This window comes from Misgurnus anguillicaudatus, chromosome 24, assembly GCF_027580225.2.
Source record: "Misgurnus anguillicaudatus chromosome 24, ASM2758022v2, whole genome shotgun sequence".
In the NCBI taxonomy this organism is placed as follows: domain Eukaryota; kingdom Metazoa; phylum Chordata; class Actinopteri; order Cypriniformes; family Cobitidae; genus Misgurnus; species Misgurnus anguillicaudatus.
The window spans coordinates 37,134,945-37,154,357 of NC_073360.2; the positions used below are offsets into that span (position 1 = coordinate 37,134,945).

The 19,413-nt window shown below is 37.9% G+C and overlaps 2 protein-coding genes across 2 annotated transcripts in view; both read left to right on the forward strand.

Moving 5' to 3' along the window:
• Window positions 1-17,603, forward strand: LOC129438566 (protein NLRC3). Its single transcript, XM_055197342.2, has 10 exons — window positions 1-137; window positions 331-415; window positions 1,317-1,400; window positions 1,858-3,558; window positions 6,099-6,272; window positions 9,614-9,787; window positions 10,311-10,484; window positions 11,559-11,732; window positions 16,268-16,441; window positions 16,625-17,603. Exons 2-10 carry the CDS (start codon window positions 366-368, stop codon window positions 16,647-16,649), a joined length of 2,730 nt encoding a protein of 909 aa, XP_055053317.2. The 5' UTR covers window positions 1-137; window positions 331-365; the 3' UTR covers window positions 16,650-17,603.
• The window catches only part of LOC129438574 (NACHT, LRR and PYD domains-containing protein 3), a 102,737-nt gene continuing 83,397 nt past the window's right edge, over window positions 74-19,413 (forward strand). The window contains exon 1 of the mRNA XM_073862943.1: window positions 74-172. The gene's annotated coding sequence lies outside the window, so the exon portion shown is untranslated. The remainder of the gene's footprint in view (window positions 173-19,413) is intronic.

Sequence of the window (19,413 nt, forward strand, 5' to 3'; positions counted from 1 at the left end):
CATACGCGATGGACATCGGTTATATTTATCATTGAAAGCTCATTTAAAGACATCTTGAGTAAAACAGTTAAACGGTTGCTTTAATGGAGCACGAGTACAAAATGCTGCATCCTCGTCGAATGTGAAGTTTAATGCATGTAAGAAAATCACACAGAGAGACACAACTATAAAGGTTTGTTGATTTACACATTTGTTTGAAAGCAATTCAATAAATGCATGTCTTACAACAGACTGTGAAGGATGATATGTAAGATTATATGTTGTTTTCAATAATACATGAATGTTTTTTTGTTGAATACAAACTAATTTGATATGTGTGTTATATTTCAGTTTATCAGAAGAGATTAGATGAAGAGTTCAGTTGCATGTATATGAAGAATGAGAGGGCAATGGATCCACCAACAACATTTAAGAGGTGACCTGACAAAAAATAACATTTCAATTTTAAGGGATATTCCACTTCTTTTGGAAACATGCTTATTTTCCATCTCCCCAGAGTTAAACATTTGAATCTTACCGTTTTGGGATCCATTCAGCTGATCTCCCCGGGTCTGGTGCTATCACTTTTAGCATAGCTTAGCACAATCCATTGAATCTGATTAGACCATTAGCATCGTGCTAAAAATAACCAAAGAAAACTTGTTTAAAACTGGACTCTTCTTTAGTTACATTGCAAACTAAGACCGACAGAAAATGAAGAGTTGTGATTTTCTAGGCCGATATGACTAGGAACTATACTATCATTCTGGCGGAATAATCAAGGACTTTGCTGATGTAACATGGCTGCAGCATGCGTAGTAATATTACGCACTGCCCGAAAATACTCCCCTTGGTACTTTCAATAGCAGGGGACTATTTTCGGGCACTGCGTAAAATCACTTCGGCTGCTGCAGTCATGTTACATCAGCAAAGTCCTTGATTATTACGTCAGAATGATAGTATAGTTCCTAGTCATATCAGCCTAGAAAATCACAACTTTTAATTTTCTGTCGGTCTAAGTACACAATGTAACTACAGAAGAGTCAAGTTTCAAATAGAAAAAATATCAAAACTCTTTGGTTATGTTTTAGCGCGATGTTAATTGTCTATCAGATTCAATGGCTTGTGCTAAGCTATGCTAAAAGTCCCAGACACAGAGATTAGCTGAATAGATTCCAAAACTGTAAGAATCAAATGTTTAACTCTAGGGGAGCTGGAAAATTAGCATATTTTCAAAAAAAAGTGGAATGTCCCTTTAACACAGTGTTATTCACACAAAGAGGCACATTAATTAAAACATGTAATGAATAATTATTAATTCTCTTCCTGATGTCCAGACCAGACGTAACCGAACCCGTCTGTAAAAAGATGAAGATTGATCAGTCTGTGAATCAACCACAATATGTGTGTCCTGAATTCAGGTGAACTATAGATAATTTGACATTTGATTGTTTGTTTTAGATGTTACGTCACTAAAAAAAAGTTGTGATTTTAAAGCAACACCAAAGAGTTTTTTTTACCTTAAAATAACGCTTCCAAAACAGTTTCAGGCGTGCATCCCCTCGAAACAGAGTGAACAGCACTTTCACATTCGCTTTGCAGCCCTCTATCGGCCAAAACCGCCCTAAAGAAGTTTCCAACTGTCGGGTAGCGGTCCTGTAGTTCGAGTGAAAACTACAAAAACTTGCTTTAAGGCAGACCTACAATCCAATCAGAGCCAGCTATGCTTCAGTATATACAACAGTGGTAATGGACAATTACGCTTCTAACCTGTAGGGGGAGCAAAGAGCCAAAACTCTTTGGTGTTGCTTTAACTGATAATAAAAATCTAATTTGCGCAATACATGTACTTCTCTAACTACTTTTTTCATTTTACAGCCATGACTCTAAACTTAATGAAGTCCTGAACACATTTAAATCAAATCTGAGAGAGAAGTTTCAATGTTTGTATCCAGGAACATCAAAGCAGAGAAACCCAACACTACTGAATGAGATCTACACAGACCTCAACATCACACAGATTAAAAGTGGAGAGGCAGAGGATACACCAATCAAATGTAATGACATCTTTAAACCTTTACCTGCAAAAAACAAAAACATCAGAAGTGTGATGACAAAGGGAGTCGCTGGCATTGGAAAAACAGTCTCTGTACAGAAGTTCATTCTGGACTGGGCTGAAGAGAAAGAGAATCAGGACGTCCACCTCATATTTCCACTTCCTTTCAGAGAGATTAATTTGTTGAAGGACAAAACACTCAGTCTTTTAGATCTTCTTCATCTTTTCTTCCCAGAGACAAAAGAAATGGAAATCTTCAGTGATGAATATAAAGTGTTGTTCATCTTTGATGGTTTGGATGAGTGTCGTCTGCCTCTGTATTTCCACAGCAGGGTAAAGTTCAGTGAAGTAAGTGAATCAACCTCAGTGGACGTGATGCTGACAAACCTCATCAAGGGGAATCTGTTTCCCTCTGCTCTCATCTGGATCACCTCCAGACCAGCAGCAGCTGATCTCATCCCCTCTGAGTGTGTTGATCGAGTCACAGAGGTACGAGGCTTCAGTGATCCACAGAAGGAGGAATACTTCAGGAAGAGAATCAGTGATGAGAGTCTGTCTGATCAAATCATCTCACACCTGAAGTCATCCAGAAGTCTCTACATCATGTCTCACATCCCAGTGTTCTGCTGGATTTCCGGCACTGTTCTAGAGGGAATATTGAGGGAAGCAAAAAGAAGAGAGATCCCCAAGACTCTCACTCAAATGTACACACACTTCCTGATCATTCAGAAGGACTACGAGAAGAATAAAGACATGGTCTTCAAACTGTGTAAACTGGCTTTTCAGCAGATTATGAAAGGCAATCTGATCTTCTATGATGAAGACTTGAGAGAGTGTGGCATTGATGTATCAGAAGCATCAGTGTACTCAGGATTGTGTACTCAGATCTTCAGAGAGGAGTTTGGTTTGTGTCAGAGGAAAGTTTACAGCTTTTTTCATCCGAGCATTCAGGAACATCTAGCAGCTCTACATGTGCACCTCTCTTTTATGAACAACAACATAAGTGTGTTGACTGCATTTAAAATGAATCAAAGTTGTAAGCCTTCAATACCTGATCTGTATCAGAGAGCTATAGATGAGACTGTGAAGAGTAAAAATGGACATCTGGATCTTTTTCTTCGTTTTTTTCTGGGTTTGTCACTGCAGTCGAATCAGAATCTCATACCAGGTCTGAGGTTACTGACATGCTACAACTTTCAGATCAATGAGAAAGCAATGAAATACATAAAAGAGAAGATCAGGAAGAATCCTTCACCAGAGAAATCCATCAATCTGCTTCAGTGTCTGAATGAACTGGGTGATGTTTTACTAATGAGGGAAATCCAACAATATCTGACATCTACAACAAAAAATAAAACCACACTGTCTTCATATCAGTGGTCAGCTATAGTTTCGGTGATGCTGACATCAGGACATGAGCTAAATAAGTTTAATATGAATCCGCTTGTTAAAGGAATCAATGCTGAATCACTGAAAGTTCTTAAGGAGCTGCTGCCTGTGATTTGTGAATCCAGATCAGTTCAGTAAGTGTGAACGGTTATTTTATTCTTAAACCTTTATTATTGCAATGATTCTTGAAACTTCGGCAAAAACATGTCCCACTAAGAAAAGTGTTAATTATGTTGGAAATTAATAACATTTTCATGAAGAAAAAGAATCAATGTTATATATATAGCTGCAAAGCAGCGATGCCGGGGTCAAGCCAAAAAGGGCACAGAATGAAGTATCAGTAATGACTGTACTGTGATTTTAGATATAAGTTTTCAGTAGATTAAGGCAAAAATAGCAATTTTTCAAATGTTGAGACCACTAGGTGGTGCTGCACCGAAACAATAGATGGTGCCTCGGGTCATGATTGTGATGACACCCACCAAATTTGATATACATATGATTAAGCAATGTTGAGAAATAGCCTCAAATGACTTGACCACTAGGGGGCACTGCATCAAGACAATAGATGGTGCCTCCGGTCATGATTGTGATGACACCCACCAAATTTGATATACATATGATTAAGCAATGTTAAGATATAGCCTCAAATTACTTGACCACTGGGGGCACTGCACTGAAACAATAGATGGTGCCTCAGGTCATGATTGTGATGACACCCACCAAATATGGTGTACACACAATAAAGCGATCTGGAGATAAAACCTCAAAACTCTTAACCACTAGGGGGCACTAAAAAGTTTACAAGGGCTTTCAAAAAATGTCGCTGATGAAATAGGTGGCGCTGTAACAAAACATTCCATGCACCCTCAGTTAATGACATTTACAAGTTGTGAAACATTCACCTATTCATACAGTGTCGGAAGCAGTTGGGGTGTAGATGTCTCACTCCAAGACACCTAAACACTTGGTCAGGTGGAGCTGGGGTTTGAACCACCAACCTTCCGATTTGTAGACAACCTACACTAGTTATAAGCAAAAATAGCCATTTTTCAAATCTCGTGAACACCAGGTGGTGCTGTGACGAAACTGGGCACGAACCCTCAGGTCATGAATGCCATCAAAACTACCAAATGTCGTGTGAATACATTTAACTTTGGTGAAGATACAGCCTCAAATCTGTTTTTTCTCGTTCTACATAAAATTTGTTGATGCGGTTTACGGAAACGGATTGGCGAATCAACACGAATTCCATAACTTTTTGCCATGAGTGTCTCTAGATGCTACACACCCATTCTTTACGCAAATTGGACAAAAGCTCTAGGACGAATTCGAAAAAGTAGGTTTTTACAAACAATTCAAAATATCGAAATAATAAGCTTAACGGAAATGACGTCATATGGCGCAATCGAATCAGCATGAGCCAAGGAATCAGAAGAAACAAATTGTGTTTCTAGGACTTACGGGTCAGCAGTTATAACCAAAAATGTGAAAATTGAAGACTGTTGGTGGCGCTATTGGGTTTGACATAGACACTCCAAATTTGGTGTGTTGACTATTTGGAATGTCCTCTTTGAGTGTGCCAAATTTCATAACTTTCCTACATACGGTTCTATGGGCTGATTTTTGATATCTCGAACGCTGTTCCCAGGGCAACGCGTCAAATTTTACTTTTATTTCAGGCATATTTAAGGCTCTTGGCGTGCTTAGATTAACTTTAAATTTGATCGATCTAGTTCTGTCTCTGCCCATTATGCCGTTGAATTATAACGTTTTTACAAACCAGCCCAGATCACAACACGAGATCTCACGTAGACAGAGCAGTACATCAAATCCATCCAAAATTCAAAAAATAAGAAGGGCTGCTAAAACATTTATTTATGCTCTGTCTTTAATGTATTTATTTGAAACTCCCCCTGGCTCTGTTCTTGTCTATTATTTGTTATTTCTGTAATATTTACTTTATTTGGTTGTGTTTGTAATGTTTGTATTGCAAAGATTTAATAAAAAAAACACGAGTTCTCGCAAATTCAGGTATGATCACGTGATAAAGGTATGATCATGGCTCCGCCCTGCGGAGCTGTCCGGCATCCGTCAAAAATAGAAGCTCTGCGTATTTGTGCCAGAGGGCTGCGGATGGCCGGAGCTGTTACGGATTCGGAGCGCAGTCAGTGGAAATACACACATTGACTTGAATGGAAACCGATTGACTCCGCCGCCGTTCCGCAGTCGGTGGAAATCCGGGGTTAGGCGCATTAATTCTGCACCTAGAATGTGCATAAAAGGTCCGGTTAAGTGCATAGTTCCCAAAATAACCATCTGCACACTAAATCTTTTTTACTGTGACGATTTAACAGAAAGCACTATACACATTTAACGTGTGTGTGTGTGTGTGTGTGTGTGTGTGTGTGTGTGAATTTAAACTGTTCAAGAAAAATACAGTATCGGATCTCGGCAGGTATCGGCCGATACTCAGAATTCGGGTATTGGAATCGAATCAGAGATGGAAAAAGTGGTATCAGTGCATCCCTAGTTGCACCGGTAAATTGCTGGACGGCAAAGACCTTGGTCTATAATGATATACCTTCAGATTTTGTAATTTAACTAACGTTTTATCCAAATTCCCAAGAATCGCTGATTGGTTATATATATTTTTTTAATTATTTCTCTACAGGTTATTTTCTTGGAATATCACAGATGAAGGCTGTGTTGCTCTGTCTTCAGCTCTGAGATCAAACCCATCACACCTGAGAGAACTGAATCTGGGTAATAATAAACTGAAAGATTCAGGAGTGAAGCTGCTCACTGACGTACTGAAGAATCCTGACTGTAAACTGCAGATACTGAAGTAAGATCATATGATGTTTTGTGATGTAATAAAGTCATGGATCAATTTTAATTGTTTATTGTCTATCTGCTGTTGTGAATTGATCTTTACATGATCTAATCCTCCAAAGAGGATACTTCAGGTCTGATAATGATGACAAACAGGAGACTTTAAGAACACTTTTAACATCTTTAACAACTGTTAACATCACAACTTCCACTTTTTTTGAAAATGTGCTCATTTTCCGGCTCCCCTAGAGTTAAACGTTTGATTCTTGCCGTTTTGGAGTCCATTCGGCTGATCTCCGGGTCTGGTGCTAGCACTTTTAGCATAGCGAAAATAGTCCCCTGCTATTGAAAGGAAACAAGGGGACTATTTTTGGGCACAGGGTAATATCACTACACCTGCTGCAGCCATGTTACATCAGCAAAGTCCTTGATTATTACGGCACTTTGAGAGTATAGTTCCTAGCCATATCAGCCTAGAAAATAGCAGCTTTTAGTTTTCCTTCGGTCTTAGTACACCATATAACTACAGAAGAGTCAAGTTTTAAATAGGAAAAATATCGAAACTCTTTGATGTTTTTAGCACGATGCTAATGGTCCAATCATATTCAATGGATTGTGCTAAGCTATGCTAAAAGTGCTAGCGCCAGACCCGGAGATCCGCTGAATGGATTCCAAAATGGTAAGAATTCAGTGACGCTCCTGCCACGCAAACACACGCTGCTCACGCGTTCAGTGTTCATACTTTAACTATAACATGGGCGCCTAGAAAACATGCGCCGCTTACACGCTGCTCACACTTGTGGTGTGAAATCGGCGTAACAGTGATTTGAGCTTTAGATTTGTAATGATCTTTAAAGGGATAGTTCACTCAAAAATTCTAATTTTATCCTGAATCACTTACCTCTGCGTCGTTCAAAACCCGTAAGTCCTTTGATCTTGAAAACACATTTTTAAATATTTTTGATAAAAACTGGGATGCTTGTGACTGTCCCATAATATGCTATTGAAGTATCAGTGTGTGTCCATTACCAGACTGTAGGGATGTAACAATTAAATCGGGTGTCCCATTAAAAATGTCTGAATTCGGTTTTGAATCGCAAGGCTGCAATTCTTTGTTTTATGCACAGCTTGTGCGTGTACTACGGCATTTGGTCAGTAAGAAGTCCTTATCAATCTAAAATCATTATGAGTCTGAGTCGTTTATAACGTGCATTTAAAAAAGCAACACTTGTCAAACACAATGATTAAAAATATTCTTTATTATAATGAAAATACCTGAAACAATTTGAAGAACAGCGAAATAAATATTCCTATAGACATATCTGGAATAGCCGCTGTGTCCCAAATCGCTACTTCCATACTATATAGTATGTAAAAAGCACTACTTCGCCTACTATATAGTATGGAAGTAAGCGGTTTGGGACGCAGCGAGCGTTTGTAATGCTACTTCTTCTGTTGCACAAAGGGAGTTTCTGCATGAGAGTGCCCCCTGGCGTTCGGATGTTCCAGGATTTCACCGTAATTAATTCAAATGTATTCATTGAGAAACGCGCATTTGCACGGTTAATCGTGACACCCCTACCAGACTGTGATGCATGCGCTGGTACCTGTTCATGTTGTTGCCAGCGTTTTTCCTTTTTAGAGCCATTTCAAGCATTGCATACAATACTTTGACAACCTGTATAAAGAGCCGATCATCCCCATATGAAAGATATCTACGCTTCATCAAAAATATCTAAAAATGTGTTTTGAAGATAATGAAAGGACTGATGGCTAGGGATGGGAATTGATAAGAATTTAACGATTCCGATTCCATTATCGATGTTGCTTATCGATCCGATTCCTTATCGTTTCTCTTAACGATTCTCATTGGGTGAGGGAATAAGTACAAATTTGTATGTTTGTAATAACTCGCTTTAATATTTGTTCAGAACACACAGAACAGAGTATACACAAATTATATGTAGCAACCTCAGAACAAACTTAAAAGTAGGTGAGCTACTTCTTAAAGTAAAGTCCAGGGACCTATAGCCTAGTGCAGTGTTTCTCAACCAGTAAATAAGTGATAGGACTAGGAATTAATAAAACAGAACTAGACTGACATAAAAACATGCAACTTGGTCGTTGGTCATGCATGCATTTGTTACTTTTTTTTAAAAAGATATGATGCTGGACAAAATACAGCAAATTAACCTACCGAAAGATGCAAACCCTTTACCACAAACTTAGTTACTGCTTGGCAGAGGTGGACACTACTTAAGTTTTATAGTTTAATTTTCCAAGCATCTGTGCTTTATCAGAGTGTTGTCTTGGGAAAAAATTGACTTTACTAAAAAATGTTCACTACATTCTAAAGCATAGAATCATACTGTGTATTCCTTTTATATTGCATATTAAAATTGATTTAATACCTAATTACATAAATGTGTACTTTTACTTTTCTTGAGTAAAAGTACAAAAGTACTGTTTACTTAAGTAAAAGTAAAATAAAAATTACTAGCCAAAAGCCAAAAACTATGAAATGTAGTAGAAACTTATGATAATATGCTTTGGAATGTATGTTTAAAAAAAAAAAAAAACACTGATAAAGTACAAATGTACTTTTAAGTAGAAATACTTAAGTAGTGTCCACCTTTACTGCTCGGTGAAATGTGTTTATCCTCTCCTCAGTCATTTTATTCCTCCCTGCCTCTGTAAACGGAGTAGCTAGAGGGCACGAGAGATACTTTCTGCAGCCTCTGAGCCAGTGTGAGAGCCAACCAGACTTTGGCCGTCATCAATTGGAAGAACAATGAAAACGGAGATATCCGTATAGTAAAAGTTTACATAATGAAATGGCGCTCACATTAACATTAACACATTACCTTCGGCATTAATAACAGATGGCGGCCCGTTAGCTCCGCTGGTGCTTGACTCGCTGGTGTTGTTGTGTAATTATATATCCAACACGCGACAGACCTGCAACTTCTTTCAACGCGATCGTATTGTCGTATGTTCGCGTGAAATATAAGTTACTGATTCAACTGTTTCAGTGTTTCACGAAGCCTCGCTCTGCCCACCCCTAAATATAACCAAACTTTGGATCATTCTGCCTCGATGGATGCAATGTTTGCTGCGTTCTAAACCAAAACAACACAGCGTGTGTGTGATGTCATGACACATTTGCAACGAGCGGAACCGATCAGCGGAATCGTTAAGCACGCATGCTAACGGTTCAAAGGTTCTCGATTCCCATCCCTACTGACGGCTTTGCGAAGCATGATAAAATAAAATGTTACCCCTATAATAATGACTTTGATCAGATGTGTGTATGGTGAAATGAGAGAGTAAAGTGTGTGTCATTGTTCTCTACAGGTTGAATTCTTGTTGTATCACAGTTGAAGGTTGTGCTGCTCTGACTTCAGCTCTGAGATCAAACCCATCACACCTAAGAGATCTGAATCTGTCTCAGAATAATCTTGGAGATTCAGGAGTGAAGCTAATCTCTGACGTATTGAAGAATCCTGACTGTAAACTGGAGAAACTCTGGTAAGATCATTCACACGTGATGTGATTCTCAGTGGCTGTTTACACTTGCTAAACAAGCAGTGGACTCCGACATAATATTAGTTTGCGTCCATATAAACTCATAATTACTCCCGCTTGCGTTTGAATGGCAGCAGAGAGACTCGCCCACCGTCTCACAGACCACCCCCTCACAGACCACCCCCTCACAGTATTCAGGACAGAAGCGGTTGAAAGTGGACAAAAGAGACGGATTTAAATACCAGATGTAAACGTGTGAAAAAATGTGTCTCTCTCATCCACTTGTGCCATTTGCAAGCATTGCATACAATACTTTGACAACCTTTATAAAGAGCCGATTATCCCCATATGAAAGATATGCACGCTTCATCAACAATATCTAAAAATATGTTTTGAAGATAATGAAAGGCCTGACGGGTTTTGCGAAGCATGATAAAATGAAAATGTTACCCCTATAATAATGACTTTGATCAGATGTGTGTATGGTGAAATGAGAGAGTGAAGTGTGTGTCATTGTTCTCTACAGGTTGAATTCTTGTTATATCTCAGCTGAAGGTTGTGCTGCTCTGACTTCAGCTCTGAGATCAAACCCATCACACCTGAGAGAACTGAATCTGTCTCAGAATAATCTTGGAGATTTAGGAATTGAGCATCTCTCTGATCTACTGGAGCATCCTAACTGTAAACTGGAGAAACTCTGGTAAGATCATTCACACATGATGTGATTCTCAGTGGTGTTTACACTTGGCATTAACATGCGTATTGATCGATCGGATCACAAGTGGACGACGTTAATGCCAGGTGTAAACAGTGTTCAAAACGTTTTGAGCTCTTCCACTTTCGACCACTTTCAACCACATTCAGAGGAAGTCGAAACCCCTTTCGATCGGATTGCTTTTGTAGTGTAAACGCACATGTGCTTGAATGTGTTCTAACAGCCACACGCAACCGCCTTCTCTCCACCCATTATATAATCTGAGGTACTAAACACAAGTTTTATGTCTTTTCTGACTTCTGGCGAGAAAACACGGTAACAGCGCTATTTATAGCCTTTCATTGATAAAACTAAAGTGGCTGATCTCCGCAGTTTCATTTTGCAGGGGTGTGAAAGTTGCGCGATCCTATTTCATCAATTGAAAGCTCTAGAGAAAGCTGTAACATATACATGTACAAAACACTGTGCAGCATGTTTACTTGCTAAACAAGCAGTGGACTCCGACATAATATTAGTTTGCGTCCATATAAACTTATAATTACTCCTGCTCGCGTTTGAATGGCAGCAGAGAGACTCGCCCACCATCTCACAGACCACCCCCTCACAGTATTCAGGACAGAAGCGGTTGAAAGTGGACAAAAGAGACGGATTTAAATACCAGGTGTAAACGTGATCTCTCTCGTCCACTTATGATCCGATCGATAAAAACACATCTTAATACCAAGTGTAAAGAGCCCCTCTGAGTGAAATGGTGAAGTGTCTTACAGGTCAGATAGCTAAAGACCAGACAGGGGGCAGAAACAAAGAGCAAACTGCAAAAAACACTAGAGCTCAAGACTGTAATATACACCAGATACCAGAGAGCAAGATTGTAACTGACAGTCAGGACCATAATCCAGAGAGAGCCAGCAGAGAGAAACAGAGCAGAGAGACACACAAAGTTTGATCAACAGTCCAGCAGAGGAAACGCCACATAAAAAACTAACAAAACGAAATCCATGTTAATCTGAAGTGTGTGTTGTGATCTGAGCGACTGAAGTGTGTTATTTTTCTCTACAGGTTGTGTTTTTGTAATATCACAGATGAAGGTTGTGTTGCTCTGTCTTCAGCTCTGACATCAAACCCATCACACCTGAGGGAACTGAGTCTGTGTAATAATAAACTTGGAGATTTAGGAGTGAAGCTGCTGTCTGCTGTACTGGAGAATACTCGCTGTAAACTGGAGATACTGAAGTAAGATCATCCTTCTGTAGTCACACATGATGTGGTTCTCAAAGAGATATTAGGAAGCTGTCAATTTTAAGAGACATGAAGAGTTCATATTGAAAACCCTCTAAATGCATGTAACATGTTTTCTTTTAAATAAGCATTTATTTTTAGATTTAGTAATTTCACTTTAATGGCAATGTTAAGGTTATTACCATACTTTCCGGACTATAAACCGCACCGGAGTATAAACCGCATCATTCCAAAATGCGTTATTAAGATGAAATAACATATATAAGTCACAGTGGACTACGGTATATGACGTCGCGTTTATTTAGAAAATTATTTCACAAAATCCAAGCCGAAGAACAGACATCTGGAAAGGCAAGTTATTCAACTAAAGAATATCAGACAGAATAGCAGACTGAATAGATGTCTGTACATTAAAAGTAAAATTATCAGTTATTAATACGATAAACCATAGCTTTCAGAACTTACCTGAAAGGTTAAATAGCTAAATTAACAGAATAAGCGTGAAGTTCGCATACTCGTCATTCCACATTACTGAATTACATAAATACAGAAGCAGCATATGGCGGACTGTCGCGGCTGTAAATGGTAATGTTGTCTCTTGCCTCATAAATGTCAAAATTAATTCACACTGACTTACAAGGCGCACCAGCCAAGTTATGAAAAAAACGCGGCTTATAGACCGAAAAAATGGTAGAGAGAAATTTAAATGCATTTTTTCACAAATATCGCTAAAGTTATTTCATTTGTATTTAACACTTTTGAAAACCCCTCTATATACAAGCAAGCTTTTCTTGCGTCTACTTCACTAAAAAATCCAATTCTTTGGACAATTTGCAAAATTGCTAAAGATGCATCTAGAAACTTTGCAAATGATAAAAGCCAGAATGTAAAAATAAACTAAATCACACATTATCTATGCTATGATCTATGTGACTGCTACTGAGAGGCTGTTTACACTTGGCATTAACATGTGTTTTCGTCGATCAGATCACAAGTGGACGACGTTAATGCCAGGTGTAAACGGTGTTCAAAACGTTTTGAGCTCGTCCACTTTCGACCACTTTCAACCACATCCAGAGGTAGTCGAAACCACTTTCGATCAGATCGCTTTGGAGTTGCGGAACGCACATGTGGTTGAATGCGTTCGAACAGCCACACGCGACCGCCTTCTCTCCGCCCATTTATCTAATCTGAGGTATTAAACACAAGCTTTACATCTTTTCAGACTGCTGGCGTGAACATACGGTGAACAGCGCTATTTTTAGCCTTTCATTGATAAAACTAAAGCGGCTGATCTTCGTAGTTTCGTTTTGAAAGCGTGTGAAAGTTGCGCGATCTTTTTTCATCAGTTGCGCTGAAAATTCAGAGAAAGCTCTTACATACTCATGTACAAAACACTGTGGAGCATGTTTACTTGCTAAACAAGCAGTGGACTCCGACATCATATTAGTTTGCGTCCATATAAACTCATAATTACTCCCGCTCGGGGTTGAATGACAACGGAGAGACTCGCCCACCGTCTCACAGACCACCCCCTCACAGTATTCAGCACAGAAGCGGTCGAAAGTGGACAAAAGAGACGGATTTAAATACCAGGTGTAAACGTAATGTGTCTCTCTCGTCCACTTGTGATCCGATCGATGAAAACACATCTTAATACCAAGTGTAAACAGCCTCATAGAGGTTGTATTCAGGTCCAAAGTTTAAATCTGATTGGTTTGGTGCACATAGAGGCTGTTTACACTTGGCATTAACATGCGTTTTCTTCGATCGGATCACAAGTGGACGACGTTAATGCCAGGTGTAAACGGTGTTCAAAACGTTTTGAGCTCGTCCACTTTCGACCACTTTCAACCACATTCAGAGGTAGTCGAAACTAGGGCTGGGCGGTATACCGGATTTAGGGGATATATCGATATGGGTTCCCGACACAATGTGGAATTAGCCAATACCGTTCATATCGATATGGTTTAATGCAACTCAAGCGCGCATACACACGCTCTGCGCAAGCCCGCCCGTCACAGCAAGTACGCGACATGGAGAAGCACGCAGAAACTCTGTGACGCTTGGATGCGCCTCATGAATGTGGACGTTCAAAAACTGCGGCTGCATGCACTCGGAGGATTGTAATTATTGAGTTCAAGACTAAAATAAAATCTCTTCTCAACCTGCTTTTACAGAGAAATCATTGGAATTAAGTTACCGCTGCATATGTGTGCTTTCATCCCAACAACATGTCTGACGCTCCATCACAACACCTATTTATCTAATACGCTATTGCAGTTATTTCTCATCATCACTATTATAGCAATATCAGGTGAGTGATACTGCGTTTATACTTTAGTTCGACGGGACAAGTGCGTAGATAAAACAGAAACTCCGAAGGAGTTTTATTTTGTGGTGAACTTTTTCCTCAGATTCAAAGCATAACAGCCACAAACAAGTCTCCGTTATTTCATTTTAAAACGTCACTTTTGAATTGGTAACAAATGATTGTGGTGTTCAGTGAAGCTATTAGTGTGAATTAATGAGATTATTAAGAAATAATAAGGGAGGATGTGTGTGAATGAAACAAAGACACTTTAAATGTGCTGAATGTGTGCGCATTATAGTTTCAGTTTGCACGTAGCCAATCAGATTCCAGAACCACATCTGTTCTATAAACTTAATTATTTTGGATCATATGTTTTTAAGTTTTGTCCATTTTTGTGACTGGAATACATTGTAAGGAAGGACAAAAGGACTGTGACACCCCCTTCTAATGAAGAGGTTTGACTACTTTAGTAAATTCTGTGAACACAAATCTTAATGCTACAGACAGTTCAGTATATTCAAGAGAATTGTGTGTTTCTAATTTTATGGATAATAATTTCAATAGTATGGGCAGGACACTTTTCTATAATTATATTATAGATTAAAGATCATAAAATGAATGTAACTTCACTGGTTTGTATATAAAGTTAACTAAACCCAGCTTAACAACTTTGGTATGACAAACATTTACCACCCATCAAGGACATGAGCATACAGTAATTTCGGGTAAGATAAAGGCTCTAACAAAGATGATTTTTTATATGGTACTGCATGGTATATAATTTTTGTTTTGATTTAAAGCGGAATAGATAGTTTATTAGGGAGTGTTTACAACTTTATGGTACAACAACTTCAGCCACAAAGATTATAAAGGCTTTGACTTTCAAGTAACATTTTTATACTTTTTGCAAGAAATACCAGATATATATAGGATACCGGCATTCAAAGAAAATACTGGGATATGAATTTTTGCTCATACCGCCCAGCCCTAGTCGAAACCACTTTCGATCAGATCGCTTTTGTAGTGTAAACGCACATGCGGTTGAATGTGTTCGAACAGCCACACGCGACCACCGTCTCCACGCCCATTTATATAATCTGAGGTACTAAACACAAGTTTTACGTCTTTTTTTACTTCTGGAATGAACATACGGTAAACAGTGCTATTTTTAGCCTTTCATTGATAAAACTAAAGCTGATCTCCGTAGTTTCGTTTTGAAAGCGTGTGAAAGTTGCGCGATCCTATTTCATCAATTGCGCTGAAAATTCAGAGAAAGCTCTTACATACACATGTACAAAACACTGTGCAGCATGTTTACTTGCTAAACAAGCAGTGGACTCTGAAATAATATTAGTTTGCGTCCATATAAACCCATAATTACTCCCGCTCACGTTTGAATGACAGTGGAGAGACCCACCCACCGTCTCACAGACCACCCCCTCACAGTATTCAGGACAGAAACGGTCGAAAGTGGACAAATGAGATGGATTTAAATACCAGGTTTAAACGAAATGTGTCTCTATCGTCCACTTGTGTGATCCAATCGATGAAAACACATTTTAATGCCAAGTGTAAACAGCCCCTTAGAGGACTTTGCTGAAAAAATATTTTTTTTATGTGGATTCTGCCAACAAAGCGTTTTTCTGAATGGACTGAGACCAAGAAGAAAAGCTCATTGAAAGCAAAGGTATTTGATGAATAATACTTGCCAAAAACATTTGGTTAATATTATTATCTCAACAGAGGGGTGTTTTGCGTCTTTTGCATCTGAACTCCTCATTTGACAAACAAACATAAATGCCAAGATAAATGCCTTTGCTTACAGATCAGATTTTCTACAAAACAAATCAAACTAATGTGATTGATCACATCTGCTGGCTTTATTTTAACATGTGAAGACTGCTCAACACTGAACTAATAAGAAATAACAAATTGAAGGACTGTGTTTTCATGAATTCAAGTTCATCAAGTTCTTACAACTGACACAATCGTTTCTCATTCATTTCTCTTTTCTTGTTGCATGTTATTGTCATTGTTTTCTTCTTCATACAGTGTAGATGTGGTGTTAGTTAATAAAACAAAATGTGTTTACACCAGGATTTAGTAGAAGTTCATGACACGCTGCTCAAACAGTCCAACACTATTAAATTAAAATTGCTTAAACATGTATGATAGAAAAATGAACGACTAAAGTGTGTGTCAATGTTTTTCACAGGTTGAGTGCTTGTAATATCACAGATGAAGGTTGTTTTGCTCTGACTTCAGCTCTGAGATTAAACCCATCACACCTGACAGATCTGTTTTTGTCTCATAATAATCTGGGAGATTTAGGAATGAAGCTGATCTCTGATCTGAGAAATGATTTAAATTACAAACAGAAAAAACTAAGGTGAGCAATGAATTGTATTTATTATGTATTTAAATATGTCATCTAGTGATGTTAAGTTGATTAAGGTTTTAATTGGATAATATGAAATAATAAACTCTAGTAATAGGGAGCTTGAAAAGGAGCCTATTTTCAAAAATGTAGAGTGTTGCTTTAAATAAATGTGCTGTTTCTGTGTTTTCTCAGAATCATAGTAAAGATGAACTCATAACAAGAGTTGAAAATATAAGATGGTGTCAAACCCGGACAAATGCCTTCAAATGGAGCCATTTTCGGAAAACATTTAATTCATGTTGAATCAACATCTGAAACCTCTATGAAAGAATTCACATCTACCCCCAAGAAGGTCACCATCATGGTTTGGGGAAAAAAGTCTCACACCTCACCAAGCTGTTCAGCTCTCAGGACAAACTGTATGTGAAATGCTGCATTCTTCATGCACAGTGTCTGAAACCGGCCTTGTTTGATGTCATATGAAGTATTTTAAAGCAACACTATGTAGTTTCCATGTAAAAATGACTTACAGCTCCCCCATGTGGTTGAAAAGCGCAACAGTGCCTGGTATCAGACACTCTTCTGCAGGCAGGGGGAGGGGCAGGGCTGTGTTTCCTACCCTCCACCGCCACTTTCAGAGTGTGCTTTTAGCAGCTAGGAGGCTGCTCAGGTTGCAGCAACAGTACAATTTGTCCAGTTAAAAGTTGTTCTATCACTGAAATAATTTTAGAGACATTATTTAAAGGTAAAAAAACTACATAGTGTTGCTTTAATGCAAGCGGTACAATTTGGTTGATTAATATAACAACAGAATTCAATATTAAAATGTAACAACAAATTTAGTTTCTCTCAGTGCTGATAGACACCTCCCCCTCTCAGGCATAAACCAATCACCTACTGTATGCAAATTAAGGACAGCCCTGTGTTTACAGGCACCAATCAGTACCAAATTCCCATATGCTTTGTTCTCTCTGGATACTTAAGGAAAAGTTTTGATTTTCTCTATTCAGAAATGAACCCCATGATGATGTGTCTTGGGTATTTTTATTTTATTTTGCTTACCATGTATGCAATGGTTTTTCCTTTGTTTTGTATTTGAATTGTTTGTAAATTGGCTTCTGAATTGTTTTTCGTACCTGGTTAATAAATTGTTACGTTTGATTTCATTCTACTTTGGTCTGTATTATTGATTCTTCTAAGTTGTTATAAAGTATTACGATATACTGTTGACACCATAAATCTACGGCCGTGGTATAAATTCATGCTAATCGTCTCTACCGCTAACTAAGTGGGCTATCAGGTGATAAGTCAGGACCTCTGATCATTATCTCTACTATAATTGCATTATTATATGGTCATATGATTTACCACACTCAAAAAAATGAACTTTCGCCTTTGTCCGTTTTAAGTAATCCTTTCATATTGTGATTACTTAAAAAAATTAATTTAACAACGTGAACTTAATTTAATTGAGTTTATTCAACAAAAAGGTGTCTTGTCAGATTTACTTAAAAATTATTTGTTCAGCCAACATAACAGTGTTGTGTAAAATTAACAGATTAATAAAACCAATACATACTGGCATCTCATTGGCTAATGATGTTGCAGTGTATTATGGGTAATTGTTGTTGTTCTGCCACCCTCTTGCAGAAGTGTAGCACCATTAGATCGGTACCTGTGGCCAACTATGAGTGAATTAACTTGTTCTGATATATTATTAGAACAAAAACAAACAAATTAATGGTTTGAAATGTAACATTTCTTTTTAAATATATTTGTGATGTACTTGATAAGTTATAATTAAGAGGCTTATATGATTAGTTGTATTAAGCAGCTGCACTATGATTGATTGATTGATTGATCGATTGATTCAGTGTTAAGGAGTTATTAGATAAAAGGGGTGGAGTTTATAAAATGGCATTATTCAAATTTTTGTCATCATTAATTAATTTTTTTATGTACAATCAACTCAACTGTTGTTTGTTACGTTTACTTAATCTTCTTTTGTTAAATGAACTTAATTATTGTTCGTTGAGTTTACTTAACAAATTATGTGGAACCTGTTGACAAAATATTTTTAAGTAAATCCAACATTTCATTTTTTTGAGTGTATATCAAGTTAGACGGTGCCTTCTTGTACCTCTGGTTATAGTTGGAGTTCTGTATTAAGTTGTTAGGTAATTGGCTCTGGGATTTTTTTAACAAGGGCATGCTAGCATGGGGCAGTTTCTTCAATCCTCTGGATACATGGATAGACAAATTATTTAATTCTAACTAGGTATTAGACATCGCTTTTGAAGTTAAAGAACCTGTTATAGTCCCTTGCCTTGAGTTTTAAGGGAAAGTGGGACTTTGTAGCAACGCATAGCAGAACTTAAGGTAATACTTTAGAATTTAAGGGTAAGTACTTATTGACAGCCTTATGGTTGCCTGAGTGAACACTTAAGGGTTTTTCTTGCAACCCGTTTTTTATTAAGGGTACCCTTAAAGCTCCTGTTCTTTCTGTGATTTTGAAGCTTTGTAAAAGCTTTGTGCTTTATCATTTTACAGGTATTATTTATACAACCCCAAAACAGAAAAAGTTGGGACACTGTAGAAATTGTGAGTAAAAAAGGAATGGAATAATTTACTAATCTCATAAACTTATATTTTATTCACAGTAGAATATAGATAACATATCAAATGTTGAAAGTAAGATATTTTGAAATGTCATGCCAAATATTGGCTCATTTTGGATTTCATGAGAGCTACACATTCCAAAAAAAGTTGGGACAGGTAGCAATAAGAGGCCAGAAAATGTAAATGTACATATAAGGAACAGTTGAAAGACCAATTTGCAACTTATTAGATCAATTGGCAACATGATTGGGTATAAAAAGAGCCTCTCAGAGTGGCAGTGTCTCTCAGAGGTCAAGATGGGCAGAGAATCAACAATTCCCCATATGCTGCGGCTTCTCAGAGAAAAATTGCAATGAGATTGA

Coding starts and splice junctions, on each gene's coding strand:
- LOC129438566 (XM_055197342.2), top strand. CDS start 366: ATGTATATGAAGAATGAGAGGGCAATGGATCCACCAACAACATTTAAG. Junction 6,273..9,613: donor TGTAAACTGCAGATACTGAA/GTAAGATCATAT, acceptor TGTTCTCTACAG/GTTGAATTCTTGTTGTATCA. Junction 11,733..16,267: donor TGTAAACTGGAGATACTGAA/GTAAGATCATCC, acceptor TGTTTTTCACAG/GTTGAGTGCTTGTAATATCA.